Source organism: Scardinius erythrophthalmus, assembly GCF_964197995.2.
Source record: "Scardinius erythrophthalmus genome assembly, chromosome: 18".
Lineage (NCBI taxonomy): Eukaryota > Metazoa > Chordata > Actinopteri > Cypriniformes > Leuciscidae > Scardinius > Scardinius erythrophthalmus.
In genome coordinates this window covers 11,562,689-11,584,090 of record NC_138238.1, presented here as the reverse complement: position 1 = coordinate 11,584,090, position 21,402 = coordinate 11,562,689, and the positions used below count along the sequence as shown (strand labels likewise).

Here is a 21,402-nt window from a genome sequence, read left to right as displayed (position 1 = left end):
AACATTGATAATAAAAATGTTTCTTGTGCACCAAATCAGCATATTAGAATGATTGAAGGATCATGTGACACTGAAGACTGGAGTAACGATGCTGAAAATTCAGCTTTACCATCACAGAAATAATTACATTTTAAAAGATATTAACATAGAAGACATTTATTTTGAATCGTAAAACAAGTCTTAACCTGTTCCAAAACCAAGTGAATTGCAAACCTAGACATAAGTATACTAAGGTGGTACCATTCAGGATAGGTAAGAATTCAATCCCACTGTGTTCCTTCTGTTTTTTTTGTACTGTATATTTGAACTACGTGAGCTGACTTGTATTGTTTTGTTTGTAGCCCAAGATGGCACCTGTCGCCAGTCCTGCTCCAAATACAAATACACCCACCAACAATGGAGATTCACCTGTGAACTGTGCCACAGCGCTGAAGAACAGACCCGTGTCCATCATGACACCCAACAAAGGAAACGTTCTGCAGAAGGCCAAGGTCAGAGTCCACTTAGGCATCCATAGTTCTAGCAGAGAGCTTAGCTTTTTTATGATGACTTTAAGATAATCTTACATTTATGATTTATAAAAAAAAAAATACAATCATTTCTCAGTCAAAGCAACTGTACACGACAGAAAAGTTCTAAAGCCTTGGTTTTTGGACATGTACCACCATGGTAATCCCATGACTCTCTTTGAAGTACAGTGAAGTACCATGCAAATGACGGTGTATACTAACGTTCAAGAGTTTGGGGTCAAAAATGTTTTCAAAGAAGTCTCTTATACTCACCAAGATTGCATTTATTTGCTCAAAAAATACAGTAAAACAGTAATTTTGTGAAATATTGCTACAAAAGTAACATAACTTTTATATATTTTTTACTACTATATGTATACTGTGAAGTCAAAGCTGAATTTTCTTAAGTCATGTGATTCTTCAGAAATCAGTCTAATATGATTTGCTGCTCGATAAACATTTATTTTCAATGTTGAAAACAGTTGAGCTGCTTAATAGGACAATTTGAAGAATAGAAAGTTTTTAGAATTTTTTTGTATCAATGTAAAAATTCTACCGTCAATTTTGATCTATTTTATGCATTCTTGCTGAATAAAACTATTAATTCTTTAAAATATATGACTGACCCTAAACCTTTGAATGGTAGTGTATGTATATAGATGTAAAGATGTATTCAGTCGTCATCTTTTTTTTTTTTTTTTTTTACAATACTTTCCTGATTGTTATTGCCTGAGCTGATGTCATTCTCTTTCTGCAGGAATGGGAGAAAAAAAACACAACTTAATAGATGGGAACAGCGAGTGCAAAAAGACTTTTTAGCCAAAGCTCAAAGGACTGCTAAGGCAAATGCTTAAGGCAGGGAGGGGAAGGGGGTGTGTCCAATTCCCTGCAGGCTCCGCCCCTCTGATACATCACCCTCCACTCGTCCCTGCTTCTCTGCTATCAGAGGCTGAGATGGCACTGGGTACATCAGGCAGCTGATCCAAGACAATATTTTCTGTTCCCTGCCAAATAACGCCGCTGGACAACAATAGATTTTAAATCTATTCAAGTCATTTTATGTAAGACAAAGGAGGAGAACGATAGAAAATACTCTTCCAGTGGTGTGCACAGTATGTGATGGATGTTTCACAAGCTTGAGAAGAGACCAAAAAAGAGTTTAGGAGAGCTTTGAGAACCACTATTTTTATATTGAAACATTTAGATTCAAGACTTCAACTCAGCCATTTGGTACATTGTAGCTTGGTTCATGTATGCTGGTAACCAAGATGTGAATATATATAACATATCCGTTCAGTGTTTTTCGGTTTGTTACTGTACGCTAGCTGAAACATGCACTTTTTATTCAAATAAAAGTTTGTATTGACAACTATGCATATTTATGCAAACGGCATCCTGCTTTGAAATTGCAGAAAACAGAACTGCATTTTTTTTTCCAGTAGGTGGAACCAAAACAACACTAAAACAATAGAAAGTATTTGAGTTAGACAAGGTTCTGAAAAAAAAAAATTTAATAGCTTTACAATAGACAAATTCATCACTAACTGATAAAAAAAATAAATATGGTCAAAAACATAAGCCTCTAACATGAGGCTTTCTGTTACACGAGGAGTTTTCATTATGACAGATCACAAGCAAGTCCAAATCTCAGACAGAAAACATGTTCATAAAGGGTCTTCAGTGCTGAATAATCAATACAAACAGCATCAAAACCCCTTAACTCTTTCCCTGCCAGCGTTTACACACCAAAAAAAAAGAAGAAAAAGTTGCCAGCCACCACCAGCATTTTTGATCATTTTCACAAAATGTTCATGGCCCCAAGAACATTTTGTTGAATGAATATCTGAACATGCAGCATATCAAAATAAAGAACAGCCTCCACAAAACAGAGAACATTTTATTCTTGCTTCATGCAACACTTGAATGTTGGTAAGTTTCATAAAAAGCTGAGAAAATTTTATTTTTGTCAGACTACTACGTGCATAAGCAATGCTTTTATCACTTGTTTCTGCTTCTTTTTTGCCTGTTTCTTTAATCTCTTAGAAGATGTGTAATAGCGTCCCCTACTGTATAGGGGAAGCATTGTTTCATAAATGATGGAAAATTCCATTAATGGCAGGGAAAGAGTTAAGATTAACTAAATAAAAAAAAAATCATAATTTTTAAGGCACTGAACGCATTTACAAAATTCATGAAATGGATACCCGTGAGTGTCGTCTGGATTGTGTGTTCACCACCAGAGTGAATTGTAGAATGAATTTGAACCCATTGCTGAGCTGGGTCTTTGTGTGTGTAGTGTTCGTTGTTCTCTTCATCTGTGCTGTGTTCGGGACGCGTGTCTCCTGCGGTGCTCCCTATAGCGCTGCAGCAGCTCTTTTTCACTCTTGTGCTGACGGCGCCTCAGGCCTGCAGGTTTAGGGAGATCTCCTCTGGATGGCGGATCTCTGCTTCCTGGAAAAAACAAGTTCACAAAAATACATAAATCAAAACACCTAAATATACCCTGCCAACTGTCCATTCTGAAAATGCCTAAATTATGACCCATCCAGAGGGCAAAAATGAACAAAACATTCTGTGCAACATAAGCCGATGTGTGAATCCATTTTAATTCGTTATAAGATGGGTTAAATAACCAAGATTTGCATTGCAAAAAAATAATCTTAATCACATTTTTGTCTTATTTTAAGAATATTAAAAAAATCTAAGCATCCTTACTAGTTAAATTTACTTGAGAAAACCATGTTTACAGTATATATATATATATATATATATATATATAGTATAAACTTTAAGTTTTATTCAGCAAGGATTAATTTAATGTATAAAAAAACTTTCAAATTAATGTTCTTTTGATTTTATATTCATATAATCATGAAAAAGCAAAAATCAGCATATTAGAATGACATGTGACATTCATTAAAAAACTAAAACAAGTAATAAAACATATAGGTATAATAATATATATATAGGTTTTAATAAAAAAAAACAGCAAATAAGGTGAATAAAAATGGTTACAAATACCTATATAATTGTCAACTTCCCATCTACAGGAAAACAAGAATATCCATTACTAGTACAAAAGACTAATTAGTAGTTACTGGTACTGACGTGTTTCACAGTGTGGACCCTTCCACCCACGGCATTCACAGCGGTAGCTGCCGTTGAGGAGCACACACACGCCATCATTCATACAGGGGTTGGGACTGCACAGGTGAACAGGTTTCTTCACGTCTGTAGAAAGCGAGCAAAGGTAGAGTATAAATCCATCACATATGAACAAATGTTTTCAAAGGGGAATATTTGTGCCGTCTCATACCTGCACACACCATCTGTACCAGCACATCCTCAGAGTATTTCAGGTCATCATATGAAGGTACAGAGATCATGTGATCCTCAGAGCCGGCTATGCGGAAGAGGACCTCTTGCTGAATGCTCCCGATGCCAATCACAAACACTGACACTCCGCTATCACGGATCTTCTGGGCGGGCACCGCTGCATCCTCCGCACCCGTCCCATTAGTCAGCACCACCACAGCCTTGTTGACTCCAGGTCGCGCTCCTTTCCCCACCGTCAGGCTTTGGGAGAGCACATGGAGCAGGGCTGAACCTGTAGAGGCCTTCCCACCCAGAAAAGCAGCGTCTCCCACTGCCCTCAGCACAGCAGAGCCTGAGTCATACTTGTCCAGGTCAAAGACCGTGACGGGACGCCTCCCATAAACCACCAGTCCCACCTGAGCCACGTCTCGATTGATGTCAAACTGCACTGAGGTGCTCCGAACAAAGTCTTGAAAGTGGACGAAATTGTCCTTGCCTACAGCACTGGAGGCGTCCAGCACAAAAACAAGGTCCAAAGCTTGACCCAGACAGCCTAACAAAGACAAAAGGCGTTAGTATAACAGTTAAAAAAAAAAAAAAACATAACCAAACTGAAAGGAATAGTTCAACCCCCAAAAAACTTTTTCATTTATCTGTTTTGGAAACCCCAGATACATAGTGTCGGCCCAGATCCGGCCCACATCTGGTACGCGTTGAATCCACATGTGCCAGATTTGGCCCGGATCTGGGCCGACACTATGTTGCTGTCTAGATTTTTATTGTCATATATTAGAGCATATTCACAATGTGACATCCTGACTAGTTTGTATCATAGTTAAAGTCGGCATGTAACAGAAGTTGTGATAGTCTTTTCTTTCCTATTGTGACGTATAAGAAAAAAATGTAGGGTGGGATTTCATTTTGTCCATTGGGAATTGATTGGATTGCTGGATCATTGCGGTTTGCTATTGTAACACAAGGGACATGGTGTTGGACTAAATATGAGAAATATTTCGGTGCTTTAGTTTTGCTTTATATATTTAAATATTTCTTTCAAAACTTTTTCCATTTCCCTGAGAAACTTTGTCTAAGGAAAACCTTAGCGATCCCTCCCAAAACTTTTGCCTTCACTCAAAATTTGTATTATTAGAAGTTCCACAAAACTTTAGCATTCCCCTGAAAAATAACTGTGCACTTGTACAAAGCTTTGGCATTCCCTCGCAAAACTTTTGCCGAACTCACAAAACCTCTGTTCGCAAACTTATTGTTCCCCCGAGAAACTTTTTCGTTAGCGAAACTTTCGCTAACTTTTACCTTGGCTCACGATTATTCGTATTAAATTTTACAAAAGTTTTGCATTCCCCAAGAAACTAAGCATTCCCTCACAAACCTATTGCTTTCACTCACAAAACCTTTGCGTTCTCCCAAAAAAATTAGTGTTCAAGCAGGTCAATCTCAGACATTATTGATTATGATTGAATTATAAACAATCATATTCTTTTTAGATTTTTCTTGTACTATGAAAGTGATTGTTAATATCTTGTATAGGGGTTGTCTTTGTTTCTTAATTTTTGTCAGCAGTATATTTTGATTAAGATTGAAGAATTATCGAAATCATGCCCATTTTCATCTTCATTAGTGTTAAAAAAGAAAAAGAAAAAAAGCTTTGTTAACATACAATTTTCATAACTGTGGAAACACGCCATCACAGTTTGTGAAAAGAGTCCATTAGATGGAAAACTATTATTTGAGGTGAACTATTCCTTGATGTGCAACGATCTATGTAAGGACTTTACAGTTGTGTCAATGAAGAATGGTTCAGATCTCTACCCTGGTTGTCGACGCTGCAAATTTTGGCTCTTAGCTCTGGGATCTTAGCGGTCAATCTGTCGGGTGACTGGTATGTGATGGTGCGCTGGGGGTTTCCTGTTATGTTGTTTATTTCAGCCCTCATCCCGTCTGGCGCTACACCGATGATGAAGATCTCCCTGTCCCGTGCGTACTTCGCCGGCTCCACCACAGGGTCGGCCGAGGGCGTCCCCGTGAGCAGCACTACCACTCGCGGCAGGTCGTCCTGAACATCGGCAAACACGGGAGCGCTCTGGAAGCCATTGCGTGTGATGTAGCGAAGAGCGTTTCCAGCCTTGGCCTGCCCGCCACGATACTGCAGGCGCTCAACGGCCTGGATCAGCTTCGCCGGGTCTCTGTGCTCCCCAATTTTGGCTTCGATCTTCACGTCGCTGCTGTACTGGGCCAACCCCATCTTTACAGGGGTGTCAGAACTCAATACAGCCTGCATGAACCGCTTTAAGAAGGACTTGAAGCGTAAGAAACCCTCCAGAGTAAGAGCAGAGGAGCCCTCCACCAGGAAGAGCACATCCACAGAGCAGTCGAAACTCAGAACGGGAGCTGGAAAAAGAGGAGACGGTTAAGAGCCGCTTTGATTGACACCATTTTCAGATCTAAAGAACATGCATCACTTCAACATTATCTTGTGTTTATTTTAGACTTTAGTTAGGCTCGTGTGAGACTCTTCTTTACCCATTAACATGGGGTCATCTGATCTAACCCCTGCCTGTGATGTCATTCACACTGACTGACAGCAGGAGGTTGCGCGTGTCATCATGTTCTGATTGGCCGGAGGATTCTATGTCAGTGTTACAATGGAACTCATGGAGACTGATGACGGATTCTTGGAATCTCATTTAGGAAAATATACCAGCCCCATCTAGGAAACCTTCACTAAAACATTTATTCAGCTCTCGTTGTCTGAGTAGAGCGGCTAACATCATCATCAGCATCTTCTGTTTGTCCTCTGTTAAGTGTTTCAGATCTATCGCATCACGGACTAATAGTTTGAAGAACAGTTTTTCACCCAAGAGCCATCAGAGAACTGAACAACAATGCTAAACACTAAATGTTTGATGACACCTTGAATGGTCATGATTCAAATGCACTAATTATGACCGTCGCTAGCGTAGCTAGCGAAAGCGGTCATATAGGGATTGTCAAAGTTTTTTTTTTTTTTTTTTTCGTCACCTTACTGAATTTTTCGTCAACGATACCAGGGACACCGAAACACCGGGGAACATGAAATTTGGTGGGCATGTAGCCCCACTAGACTTCTACGGAAAAATTTCGTTTGGTCCCCGGGGGCCACTCCCCCCCCGCGCTGGGCCCCCCCAAACCCAAAAAAATGCAGTTTTTCCTAAATAACTACCTGAACCGTGGCACCGAGGATGAAGAAATTTTTATGGTATGTTGGTCTACTAGACTTTTACGGAAAAATTTCGTTTGGTCCCCGGGGGCCACTTCCCCCCCCCGCGCTGGGGCCCCCGTAAATTTTTCGTCAACGATACCAGGGACACCGAAGCACCAGGGAACATGAAATTTGGTGGGCATGTAGCCCCACTAGACTTCTAAGGAAAAATTTTGTTTGGTCCCCGGGGGCCACTCCCCCCCCCGCGCTGGGCCCCCCCAAACCCCCAAAAATGCAGTTTTTCCTAAATAACTACCTGAACCGTGGCACCGAGGATGAAGAAATTTTTATGGTATGTTGGTCTACTAGACTTTTACGGAAAAATTTCGTTTGGTCCCCGGGGGCCACTTCCCCCCCCGCGCTGGGGCCCCCGTAAATTTTTCGGCAACGATACCAGGGACACCGAAGCACCGGGGAACATGAAATTTGGTGGGCATGTAGCCCCACTAGACTTCTAAGGAAAAATTTCGTTTGGTCCCCGGGGGCCACTCCCCCCCCCCCCCCCCGCGCTGGGCCCCCCCCGCGCTGGGCCCCCCCAAACCCAAAACAATGCAGTTTTTCCTAAATAACTACCTGAACCGTGGCACCGAGGATGAAGAAATTTTTATGGTATGTTGGTCTACTAGACTTTTACGGAAAAATTTCGTTTGGTCCCCGGGGGCCACTTCCCCCCCCGCGCTGGGGCCCCCGTAAATTTTTCGTCAACGATACCAGGGACACCGAAGCACCGGGGAACATGAAATTTGGTGGGCATTTAGCCCCACTAGACTTCTAAGGAAAAATTTCGTTTGGTCCCCGGGGGCCACTCCCCCCCCGCGCTGGGCCCCCCCAAACCCCAAAAAATGCAGTTTTTCCTAAATAACTACCTGAACCGTGGCACCGAGGATGAAGAAATTTTTATGGTATGTTGGTCTACTAGACTTTTACGGAAAAATTTCGTTTGGTCCCCGGGGGCCACTTCCCCCCCTGAGCTGGGGCCCCCGTAAATTTTTCGTCAACGATACCAGGGACACCGAAGCACCGGGGAACATGAAATTTGGTGGGCATGTAGCCCCACTAGACTTCTACGGAAAAATTTCGTTTGGTCCCCGGGGGCCACTCCCCCCCCCGCGCTGGGCCCCCCCAAACCCAAAAAAATGCAGTTTTTCCTAAATAACTACCTGAACCGTGGCAACGAGGATGAAGAAATTTTTATGGTATGTTGCTCTTAAGGGCCCACATCAACCTAGCCCTTAATCACTCATTTGTGATTTGCGCCCCTCCCATAAAAAATGAAAATGCAATATTATTCTGCTTTAATCGCCCCTATCTTCAGTGGAGATGTTCAGAACTGCACCATATTTCATGTGTATGATTAACTTGACATCCTCTGGGGGTATCCTCTGCTAAGTTTTGTAGAATTTCATCCATGGGGGGTTATAAAATAAATTCATTTATGTGCACATTTAGTGACTGTACACTCATCGGCCTGTAGATGGTGCTGTTGAGCGAAGGGTTGCTGGTTTAGGATGATACTGTCACACATACACATGCAGGAATACAAAGAAACGCAAGCATGCACACACACTGACATCCACACGCACAGACACACACCCATACACACACATACAAATCCACATGCACAGACACACACACACAAACACACACGCGCACACATGTACGCACACATACATACTGTACACGCACAGACACACACACACACACACACACACACACACACACACACAGACACACACATACACAAACACACACACACACACACACACACACACACACACACACACACACACACACACACACACACACACACACACACACACACACACACACACACACACACACACAGACAGACATCCACATACTATTACTTTTTTTAGGTATTTACATAAACACGCAATACAGCCAAATTACTCCACGTCATTTATTTTTGTGGAAAGCCAGTGCAGGCCTGAGCGGCGGTCATATTTTGTACCGCAATGCGGTACATCTAGTTATAATTACAGTTAGGGCGTCTTTGTGATAATGTGCAATATCTTTAAATGAAACTGTCAAGTTTCGGTATTATAGTGTGTCATATTTATTTTGTCTTAATTATTGCTGCTGTGTTGTCATGTGTGGACTCACCGTAAGGTTTGCTTTTTAACTTAAATGCATTTTATGCAATGACAATAAAAGGGATTTGATTTGAATTGATTTGTGTGGTCAGAACTAACTTTACACACATTCTACTCTAATTTCTTTAATGTTCTTTTTTGCTAATGTTTAATTGTTTTTGGAGACTGCGGTGTCATTGTTTAATCATGGCACTATTGTTGCGATATTATTCATTTCAGATTTATCTCACCCTAAATATAAAAACCACACATAATGTAAATAAAGATATTATTTGATCTTATTTTAAAATATATTTTATTTTTTTATATTTTGTAAAACAACATTATTATTATTATTATTATTATTATTATTTTTATTTAATTTTTTTGTCACTGCCTTTGTTGTGTATGTTGATGCTTTGGCAATAAAATATTCATATAATTTTATTTATGTATTTATTTATTCATTCACTGCGTTTGTTGTGTACATTGATTATTTGGCAATATTGTATGTATTATCAATAATGGCAACACGAAATAAAAAAAAAATTACGAAATAAATTTGATGGTTGCATTTCACGGCACAAGGCGACAAATTTGCAACAAGGTTTCTGACATTGGAAGCATTTGTAGATGAAAACAGAGTGATATTAGCTCATAATTAGAGCGTCTCTATCATCTGAAGGACATAATACCTCTGAGGTATATTTCAGTCAACCGTGACCTAGCCCGAAAGCTGACCCCCACTGTAACGTGAAACCATGAGCTGTTTGTGACAACTCCCACACACGCATACAATCCACCCAAACCCACCAAAACAAAACACACACACAGCCCGTTAGATGCTGAGGAGTGTGGGAAGAGAGGCACATGAATGTGAACTCACCACAATTGGGGTCACTGCCGTAGCCTGTGGGACACTCGCAGCGGTATTTCTCCAGTCCCTCAGATATACACGTCCCCCCGTTCTGACAGGGCTGAGAGTCACATGGTTCTGAAGGGAGAGGGAATCATTTCTATTAATCAAATTCTGATGATTATGGAATTAAAAATTCATTATTAAGTATTCTGATTTTTAGGTCTTACCTGGACAGACAGTTCGGTGACAGACAACGGGGTGCTGCCTGTAAACTTTGTTATACCTGTAAAACAATGTGAATCCACTTTCACTCCACACATCACTGAACTCCTTTATGTTTCACCTCAGGCCATTAAACCTCAAAATTAATAATAATAATAATCATAATAAACCATATTATAATTAATTATTAATTAATTAATTATTATCTGTGAGCCTGGATCACAAAACCAGTCACAAGTCGCACGGGTATATTTGCGGCAATAGCCAACAATACATTGTATGGGTAAAAATTATACATTTTTCTTTTATGCCAGAAATCATTAGGATTTTAAAAAAAGATCATGTTCCATGAAGATATTTTGTACATTTCCTACCGTAAATATATAAAACATTTAGGTTTGTGAGTGAATGCAGCACAATCGCAAACATAAATGGACAACTTTAAAGGCCATTTTCTCAATGTTTCGATTTTTTTGCACCCTCAGATTCCAGATTTTCAAATAGTTGTCGGATTTTCAAATAATCTCGGCCAAATATTGGTCTATCCTAACAAACCATAACTCAATGGAAAGCTTATTTATTCAGCTTTCAGATGATGTATAAATCTCAAAAAAAATGTTTTACCCTAGTGACTGGTTTTGTGGTCCATGGTCACATCTGTGTTTATTTGAGCTTAAATCATAATAATAATAATGCTATATAATTTTTTTGGTCAAGGTTTCTGTAATACAATGTGAAACCAGTTTCGCATTTCTGTTAATGAACTCCTTTATGTTCCACCTCAGGCCATGAAACCTCAAAATGATTAATAATAATCAGAATAATTATTTTATATATTCAGTATATATACCTTATTATATTTATTATTAGTATTAGTATGTACTATTAGTGCTGTAAAATCGACTAATTGCATCTAACATGAAAGTTTCTGTTTACATAATATAGGTGTATGTGTGTACATATGTTACCGGCAAAGTGTGAAATCCCGGTATTGTATAGAATGCCTAGGCAATGTATAGAATTCCTGATGTTTTTTGCAAAAAATACATTACCTAGGCATTCTATAGAATGCCGGATTACACACTTTGCTGGTAACATATATATATATATATATATATATATATATATATATATATATATATAGATAGATATATAGATATATAGATATATGTGTGTGTGTGTGTGTGTGTGTGTGTGTGTGTGTGTGTGTGTGTGTGTGTGTATACAGTATATACACGCGCACACACAGACATATATAATATATAGACATCTAATAATATATATACACACACACCTATATTACTATATTATGTAAACTAAGACTTTTATGTTAGATGCAATCGTGATAAATCAATTTATAATATATATATATATTGTTAAGGTTTCTGTAAGACACCAGTTTCATTCCATACATTTCTGTTAATGATCTGCTTTATGTTTCACCTCAGGCCATGAAACCTCAATATGAGCCTGCGATGCTTCAAAAGAACAAAAACACACACAATATGATACAATACAAACATAATCTCAGACCTGAGGCATCTCTGTGACTGTATAATTGTGAGAAAGAGAGTCAATATACATTAAGGTCATTTTGACTCGTCATAGGTATGTGTCAGACGGATGATTCTCAGCATCTCGTGGAATGAACAAAGTGTTTTTTACACTTTAGAATAGGTCAAGACCCATGCGTTTTGTTCAGTCCATGTCATTTACCTGTAATGAGGGCAGAGGGATGTGTATGGTGAGTATCCCTTGGACCCTTTCCAGCACATGAAGTTTCCCTGAAGCTCTTTTACCGTCTCCAGGGTTTTCTGCACACACGGGTAAGACTCCACCTTACACCCTGCAGATATCACAGTGCAGGAAACGTCACTTGCTGTTCATAAAGGCGTTGTTGATTGAGTCACAGGTGAGTCTTTTACCTGAAGGAACGGCAGTGCAGACAGAGGAGGTGGTGAGGCTGGTGAATAATCCATTAACAGCATCACTGAAGTGCTCCGCGAAGAACACATGAGCATCCGATGGGCTGCTCGCCAATTCATGGAGCTCTTCCCACCTTACAAGAGAAAGACAATTTTCTTTAAAGCTCTGTACAAATATAAAAAATAAACATTCGTCTTGGCTAAGTTTTCTGACTGGTTATAATGGAACATATCTTGTTTTAATGATATCTGCCAGGAAGTAGAGACACTTATTATACATGATATATTAAAAAAAATAGTTGTGGAAAGAAGTGAAGAAGAAGTGCATTTATTTGATCAGAAAAACATTAAAACAGTAATATTGTGAAATATGATTACAATTTAAAATAACTGTTTTCCATTTGAATATGTTTTTAAATAAATATTTATTTCTGTGATGGCAAAGCTGAATTTTCAGCATCATTACTCCAGTCTTCAGTGTCACATGATCCTTCAGAAGTTATTCTAATATGCTGATTTGGTGCTCAAAAAACATTTCATATTATTATCAATGTTGAAAATAGTTGTGCTGCTTTATATTTTTTGTGGATTTTTCAGGATTCTTTGAGAGAATATAAAGCTCAAAAGAACAGCATTTATTTGAAATATAAATCTTTTGTAACATTATAAATGTATTTACTGTCATTTTTGATCACCTACTTGCTGAATATTTTACAGTCACTTTTGATCACCTACTTGCTGAATAAAAGTATTAATTTCTTTAAAATGACCTCAAACTTTTAAAAAGTAGCGAAGGTCACAGTCAATTCCAGATCTACATTACACACGGTGCAGTAAAATTCTGCCGATACATTTTGAGCAGACAGAGCATATGGTGCTGCAAGAGCTCTGAGGGGTCACAGTAATCCACCCAAACACAACACTGATAGACTCCCAGCTGTTAGAAATGGCAGTTAAGGTGAGTTTATCCACTGAGATTCTCTCTTCCTCTTGCACCTGTTGGGAAGCTGCCATAAAGCCTCAAAGTAAAGAGAGAACAGAGGAATTACACTATCTGCAGCCTATCCAAAAGTAACACCACACATCCAGGCTGTCAGCAGCCTTTTAGTGTGCAATAACACACCTGTTAGTGTGTCCGAGAGCTGTCAGCACTAATAGAGCTGAAAACATTTCAAATATGACCGCACCTGTCCCTGCAAAATGTTTCAAAACAATCACCAACAAAAAAGCACAGAAAAGTACCATGGTATTACCATTTTTTTTTTTTTTCTAATAGTATTCTTCACCTTATCTTAAAGTGCCATGCACAGTAAATACAATGGTACATCATTATGGTAATCTCTCAGCACCATGGTATATATTAAAGTACCACAACATTACTCTCTGTACAGTGTACAGTGTTACTGACAGAGTGTATTACCAAGGACACAAGGTAAATATAAAGCGATAAAACATGTTGCCCAAAATTAAAATAAACAAAGAAATGTTATTTTGCATTAAGAAAATGAAGACCAGCTGTTTTTTGTGACATTATTTTCATGAAAAGTCAGCACATTTTGCCAAAAAAAATCCTCATTACCATTATACATCAAGTTTTTGTTTGGTAATTTACAATATGTTTAATATTGATTCTGAGTGAGATACTCCAAAAAATGATATACATAATTCCATATTAATCAGTGCTGTCAAATCAATTTATCATGATTAACAAAAGTTTATGTATATACACACAAACTTTTATGTTAATCACGATAATTCAATTTGACAGCACACACATTACACATACATATATTAAATATTTATTATATATATGTATATATATATTTGTGTGGTACATTAATAAAAATAATTTGTGTGGTGCATTAATAAAAATATGGTGAGAAAATGCTTAACTGTCATAAAAATAATGTCACAATTGAAAAATATCTTCTTGGTCCTAATAATAGGCTTCATTTCATGGGGGGGGGGGGGGGGGGGGTAACCTGGACATATTTCTGAGAGGTTCTGTTGAAGCAGGTAATTAGAGATGTGAAGGTTTAATTCCGTGATTGAAGTCAGTGGAAATGTTGTGTGTTACCTTGGGTAACGGATCCCCACGGCAAACAGAGTGACTCCAGACAGCTTGAGCTCCGAGGCAGCCAGCTGCACTGCCCCCTGGGACTTTCCGTCAGATAAGAGGATCACGACGCGTGGCACTGTGGAATTGCGTCCGCCGGAAAACCCCTTCCTCAGAACGAACTTCAGAGCCAGACCTGTCTGTGTGCTTCCACCTCTGAAGGAGAGAAAGAGTTACTTCAAACATTTCACATTTTAAGACGTACAACTGAGAGTTATATCAAAATTACTACTGTGACATGAAATTCCAGTCTTTATTATGAGCTTTGTGGCTTGTCACACCTCCACTGTGGAAAAAACAGTAACTCAGAAACCCACAGCAACATAGTCAACATTACACTGCAAAATGAAGAGGACAGTCTGGATTTTCTTTGCGAGTTTCCCTTCACTGCTTCTGCTCTAATCTCATTAATTTAACTACAGCGGCCCCTCAGAAGTCTTAGGATAACACAGAAGCCTTTAGTTCCCTTCAGTCCACTGTGTCCTTAAAGCACCCTGCATGATGAAACCTAAACCAGTAACAGCACTCTCAGCCTTCACACAGGCTACATCTTCATCTTCGGGTTGATTTAAACTCTGCTTGCCTTCTTTCCAGTGTTAATACTGTACATTCTCTGTACTTCATAAATGAACACTTGATACATACATTGGAGTTAATGGTTAACTGGCCAGTTGATTAAGAAACTGATGTAGGAATTGCAACCAAATCACAATATAAGAATGATATATATATATATATATATATATATATATATATATATATATATATATATATATATATATATATATATATATATATATATAAATATACAGTTTCATGAGTACCTTTTTAAAAAATGGTATAACAGCTATATTTTTCAGTGTCAACTACTGACAATGCTCCTTTATGCAATGTTGAAATACAGGATCTCCTCCATCCTGCAGGGATATAGACTATGTCAGTGGAGACACAGGCATGTGCACAGCTGGGCTTCTCTCCATCATCTTTGCTCACAGTTGTTCAGCTAGACAGACAAGTGGTGAAATTTTCATGGAGTGGAAATCCGAAACGGTAATTTCACAGCTAGTCGAGGGAGATGTGGTATGTCCTGACTGGGTGATAAGGTTTAGGCCAGCTGTGTGCTCAGAGTGTAATTCAGCTACTAGTCATTACAGAACCCTGCACAGCCTTCACTACAAAAACCATTAATTCAACCTCATAAAGTCATCCATCATGACACAGCGCACTACGACACACATGCACACACATGTTGAGGGTGTATTGTAAACACAAGTCCCCATGTCTGTGTCGACAAAGTTTCAAAGATGTAAAATGGAGTGAGATATTTTTCATCCTCCACAGGAAGTGCTGAGCCCTGATAGACACACAATAACACTAATCTCTGTACCTATAGTGGATTTTCTTCATCTTTTTCTTCAGCTCCTCCTTGCTCTTGTAGGAGTCCAGACTGATTTCCAGTTTGGGAGTGGAACCAAACTGAACCACACCAACTTTCACCTGCCCAAAATAGAGAACGCAGTTTAAACACCATAAACATGAAGAGGAAACTAACATAAATAATATTCAACAGAATGCCAGAATTTGAAAGACGGCATTAAAGGAGAACTCCGGTCAATTTTAACATTGAGCTCATTTTTTTGTACATTTGGAGTGCTGTCAATACAGAGAACAACGACAAAAATCGGTGTTGCCTACACCGAGTTATTCTATTTTTAAAATTTGCACCCTGTTGACTTCAATGGGGCAAGTACTAAACCTGCTTTTAGCCTCTTAACATCCTTGATGTGTCATTACAAGTGCACAGAAAATGTGAGTGATTCCTTCAGAGTGAACACGAGTGAATCTGACTGCAGTAGATGTGAACGATATGTATAAAAATGATGTTATTTAAGCCAGCGCAAATACCTGTGTTTACATCCTGTTTTCGGTTGAAGTCCAAAGCAGTCGATTGCCGAGTTCACACGCATAGGTTTAGTTACCAATGATCACGTGCGTGAACTCGGCAATCGATTACTTTGGACCAACCAAAAACAGGATGTAAACACAGGTATTTGCGCTGGCTTAAATAACATCATTTTTATACATATCGTTCACATCTACTGCAGTCAGATTCACTCGTGATCACTCTGAAGGAATCACTCACATTTTCTGTGCACTTGTAATGACACATCAAGGATGTTAAGAGGCTAAAAGCAGGTTTAGTACTTGCCCCATTGAAGTCAACAGGGTGCAAATTTTAAAAATAGAATAACTCGGTGTAGGATTTTTTGTCGTTGTTCTCTGTATTGACAGCACTCCAAATGTACAAAAAAATTAGCTCAATGTTAAAATTGATCGGAGTTCTCCTTTAAAAGAATAGCTAACCCAATAATCAAGTTCTGTCATTACCCTAATGTTATGGAAGCTTGTTCCCGCATGGAAGAAAAAAAAAAGTGAATATTACAGACTTTTTTTTCCTCACAAATGCAAGTTTATATCTCACAATTCTGACTTATTTTTTCCCGAGTTCAAATATCACAACTCTTACTTTATAACTCACAATTGCGAGTTTATATCTTATATACATCTCATAATTGTGAGATTAAAAACATGCAATTTTGAGAAATAAGTCAGCTGACCATTGCCTTTTCAGTTTAAATCTTTTAATTCTAAGATTTTGTGAGATATAAACTCGAAACTGCTAAGGAAAAAAGGTAAAGTTGCAATTACTTTTTTAATTTTTTTATTCCGTTGTGCAAACAAGCTTTCATATCACGTCGTTCCAATCCTGTATTCTGATATTTTTTGTAGTGACAATGGCTGTCATATTCCAAAACGTACGATAAACAAAATAAGCACCATAAAGATAGTTTATTTGAATTGTGTGCTATATTCCTTTACATCTTCTGAAGTCAAATGATGTCTTTATGTAACTGTTCACTATAATAAGTCATTATTCACTGATAATCTTGCCTTGTCACAGTTGGTTACTGCATAAGCGATAATGAATGCCATTTTGTCATCCACAATGTCATCACATTATTTTTTAATGTGCTCTTTTGCGTTGTTTTTAAAGCTTGAATACCCCTGACCACAATAAACTTTCATTATGTCAAGAGCTACATTGTAAAAATTACAGCATAGTGGATTGAAACGACATAGGAGGGAGTAAACAATGACTGTTTTTTACTTTTGGGTGTCCTTTAATTGTGGGTGTTACATTTAATCTAACATTGATTTCTATGCAAATCTGACCTTGTCTGGGCTGACATCAAGAGCCTCACACAGCTTCAACATGTAGTGCCGGGATCGTTCGAATCCTCCTTTCCCGACGCTGTAGGAGCTGTCCATCACAAAGAGAACATCCATTGCTGCAGAGCACTGCATCACTGACCACACACAGAAGAAAACACAAAGTCAAGACTGGTTAACCCAATGGCAAATAAAAAAAACACGATGATGCAAAACACCAACACTTACACGTTCACATAAACACTAGCCTATATTTGACACATTTAAGGAGCTCAAAGGTCACCTATGGCATGTTCTAGCAGAGATAAATACTCACAAACACATTACAGCAAGTTTGTGCTAGTCAACCGGCTAAATTATAATCCATGTAGCTGTCATGTTAGAACCCGCCGCCTGTCATAAAGAAGGTGATTAGACAGAGACGGCATGCCGCTGTCTGCACCAGCACACAAACACATCTCCCTAGCTATACAAATGCACACATAGCATAGACTTGCATTGTTTTTATGCTACTTATAATTTCTAAAGACAGGATTTAGCTAACTTCTGGGGGCAATTTTGGCCCTAAACTGTGGCTAAGTAAATAATCTAACTCTCACAGGCTTTCTGTGTCTATGTGGAGTCATTCCTTCAAACTTTTAATATGAAACTAAACCCTCTCTTTACAAGTAAACACAGGTTTGTGACTCCCTTGCACATTTATATGGACACACGTTGGCATTAGATCAGTGGTTCTTTAAATAGACATGAATTCTTCTTTTTCTAAATACAGTGTTGTTCCTCTGCACTATAGTGCGGCTTTGTAAATGTTTGAGGAGTTTTCACTTGATTTTCTGACTGAGAAAGAAAAATTCAACACTTACTTTCTCCAGCAGCGTTGATTTTCATAATGGTTTCAAGATCTGTTTGTATCTCCTGTACAGAGAAAATGGACCAAACTATAAAGAAAGAGATACTGTAGTTAGCAGTTAATAGGCATTATAAAGAGGTGTAAAAATTAATAATTTCAATTGTTCTATTTTAAATATAAAAATTGAATTTTAAAATGAAAGCTTTGAAACTATTAAAAACCTGTCAAGAAAGGGTCATATTTCACCAAATAAATCAAAATCAAAAATCAAAAGAAAATCAAAAGAAAGAAGATATAGTTTAAAAACAACCTATTTTTAGGATTGTTAAAGCTATTTTAAAACAATTAAGCACCACCACCACCAAACCTTGTAAATAGTAATTAGTTTTTACATCATGATCGTAAACATGATGGTAAACATAACTTGATATGTTTTGTTCTACAACGTACACTGCTCACATTCACACCCCAACTGTCTTATCCAGTTACTTATTAGAAACATGCGTTTTCAAAAATAAACATAACTGCTTCGAAATTCGCATTTTCGGTACGGGCGTGTGGTAATTTACTTTGTAGAACAAAACATTAAAGTATCATCAAGTTATGTTTTCCACAGACCTTATTTTACTCATAAATTAAAAAAAAAAAACATTATAAAACCCCATAGGAAAATCTTGCCGAATTAGTCTTCGAGGATCTGATGTCATACCTGCACCAATCTATTGTGTTGAACATAATGCAACTACAATATAATACAAAACATCTTAATGATCATAAAAAATATTTCAGGTGTAATGTGACTTAGACATGTATTTAGTGATACTGACCCAGGTACTCCCTCAGGCACTGTCAAAGTCAACAACTGGTTGCACAAATGAGTCATTTGAGCACGGCTTCTAGATAGCTGATCTGACCCCTGCCCCCAAGACCCGGCTCCGTAAGGAGGAACTCGCTAAACATCCTTCGGAGAGGAATAATTTAGAATGATCAGCATTCCAGCAACGCCCACTGGACGTGAAGAGAACGGTCAGGCTGTCCTAGCCCATGTTTCCCGCTCGAGTGAGCACAGTTCAGAGCGACAAGCTCTCTCATGCATACAATCTCTGATTGAGAGGCAGGGGCCATGAGAACAGCCCAGGGCAGTGAAGACCCTGTGTAAAGCTCCTGTGGAGTGGAGTGCACTTGAGAATCACACAATTTAATCATGTGCTTTTGTCCCCTAACACTCATGCCATCATGCGGAGGGCTGCTCTCAGCATCTCGCCATGGAAACAGACCTCGGCCTAAGAAACCTGCAGGACCCCCCCACCCCCCGAGTAGATGAGGGGCTGGGGGCGTCAGGGCGGAAATTATGCCACAAAATGTTAATGGTTTAATTCCACCGATGGTGAAGATAAATAAAGATGTGTGTCATTCTGAATCACTGCAATTCTCACAAGAATTCCAAAAGAGCAAACTGATACCTCAGAACCTTTGTAAATAGTAGCCAAAGTACATTTTAACACCTACACTTTAGTATATATATATATATATATATATATATATATATATATATATATATATATATATATATATATTAAAGTGTATATATATGGTGATATATATATGGTGATACAGTTTTGTAGTTTATAACTACACTTTAATTACAACCTCTTTACAAAGCCTGCATTACAGGTTCAATAAATGATCTGATCTGTGGTGTGATGAACCATGAAGCTTAATGATTTTGTTTGAATATGTACTATGCATTTTTACATCTAAAGAAGAAAGGACTGGTAATACTGGAAAGGGGATGTCAGAGTTAGTTATTTTCATACGATAGACAACCAGCATCAGTGATGTACAGTATGGCTCTGAACAAGTCAACTTGTACTAGGTCACGGTGAATCTTCCCTCAAACCCTGCGGTGATCCCCTCTGACAGGCTGTGGAACCAAGAGACATTTATCGCCTGATTTGAGCGGTCTGAAGGACTAAATCCCTCCTCAGATTTATGGCATTTGTCCAGGAACGTAATGGGAAAATATTTCAGGAACACGGGAAGATATCTCAATTCAGAACTCCACACTCCAACAAATTTTGTGGAGGCCTCAGCATGACAGCCAATAAAGAATAACAATAATGTAAACAGATTTGGATATCTTAGTCTGATAAAAACCTTTTGCTGGCAGGGCAAATGTAAAAGTTAACGCACTTGTTGAGAAAATAAACATCTGGCTGAAATTCCTTGTTGAGGGCTATAATGAATTATTCTTTTCAGATAAACAGTTACTAAGTACAACACATTTCTAAAGCACAATGAAAGATATACATCTAAAGTCAACAAACAATATTTAAATCTCTTAAAAAAAAAAAATAAAGTGCTCAGTCAGTGCTTTCTCTTACCTTGGCCAAACAGGAGCATGAGAAGGAGATGCAGCCGACTTCTAGAGGACATTTTGCATTGAGCCCTGAAATGTGAATAAAAAGATTAAAAAGTATTTGAAGAGGCCAACTACTGAGTAACTGTACCAAAAAAAGGCTATGAGAATTCTAACAAAGAAAAAGCAACTGTGAGAGAGACTGTTTGGGAAAACAAATTTGGGAGAGAAACATTTCTTGGAATTTCATGAGATGGTGGGCTTGAGGTTAGTGGGACTGCAATTTTTATTGACCCTCAGGGGCACTGGTTGAACAAGCTAGGAACATGGGATGGGAAAGCTCCAGGGATATTTTCAGATAAAACCCAACCAATTCAGGTAGCATGAGGTCTGCAAAGAGAGTCTGAGTCATCATAAAATGACTGACAGCAGTCAAGGTCTGCACTACAATTCAAAGGACCCATGATACAATATTTATGGGTGGGCCACCTCTCCCCTGAGCCCAATGAGGAGGCATTACTGGGCCCCAAACAATGTTCCTAGTAGTCCCCCTGATCACAGGCAAGCTCAAGTCTAAGCCAGTCAAACTGTCGTCACATCAGACTAATCATTTACCCGTCTGTGTTTTGAGAAAAGAGGAGGGACAGCTCAGTGATGTGTGGAG

At 38.5% G+C, this 21,402-nt stretch overlaps 2 protein-coding genes across 4 annotated transcripts in view; one reads left to right on the top strand and one right to left on the bottom strand.

Moving 5' to 3' along the window:
* afap1l2 (actin filament associated protein 1-like 2) overlaps window positions 1-2,391 on the top strand; it is a 39,309-nt gene extending 36,918 nt beyond the window's left edge. For all 3 annotated transcript variants that reach the window (XM_081393088.1, XM_081393089.1, XM_081393087.1), the window contains 2 exons: window positions 342-491; window positions 1,267-2,391. In XM_081393088.1, the coding sequence (XP_081249214.1) occupies window positions 342-491; window positions 1,267-1,293 (177 nt within the window). In that variant the 3' untranslated portion in view covers window positions 1,294-2,391. The remainder of the gene's footprint in view (window positions 1-341; window positions 492-1,266) is intronic.
* A 429-nt stretch (window positions 2,392-2,820) lies between these two features.
* vwa2 (von Willebrand factor A domain containing 2) lies at window positions 2,821-20,815 on the bottom strand (the record flags this gene model as incomplete). Its single annotated transcript, XM_081393086.1, has 13 exons — window positions 2,821-2,956; window positions 3,614-3,740; window positions 3,826-4,377; window positions 5,655-6,233; window positions 10,063-10,170; window positions 10,263-10,318; window positions 11,974-12,103; window positions 12,183-12,316; window positions 14,260-14,454; window positions 15,686-15,795; window positions 17,533-17,666; window positions 18,393-18,467; window positions 20,764-20,815. The coding sequence occupies 13 exons, from the start codon at window positions 20,813-20,815 to the stop codon at window positions 2,821-2,823; spliced, it is 2,388 nt and encodes a 795-aa protein (XP_081249212.1).
* Window positions 20,816-21,402: the final 587 nt, after the last annotated feature.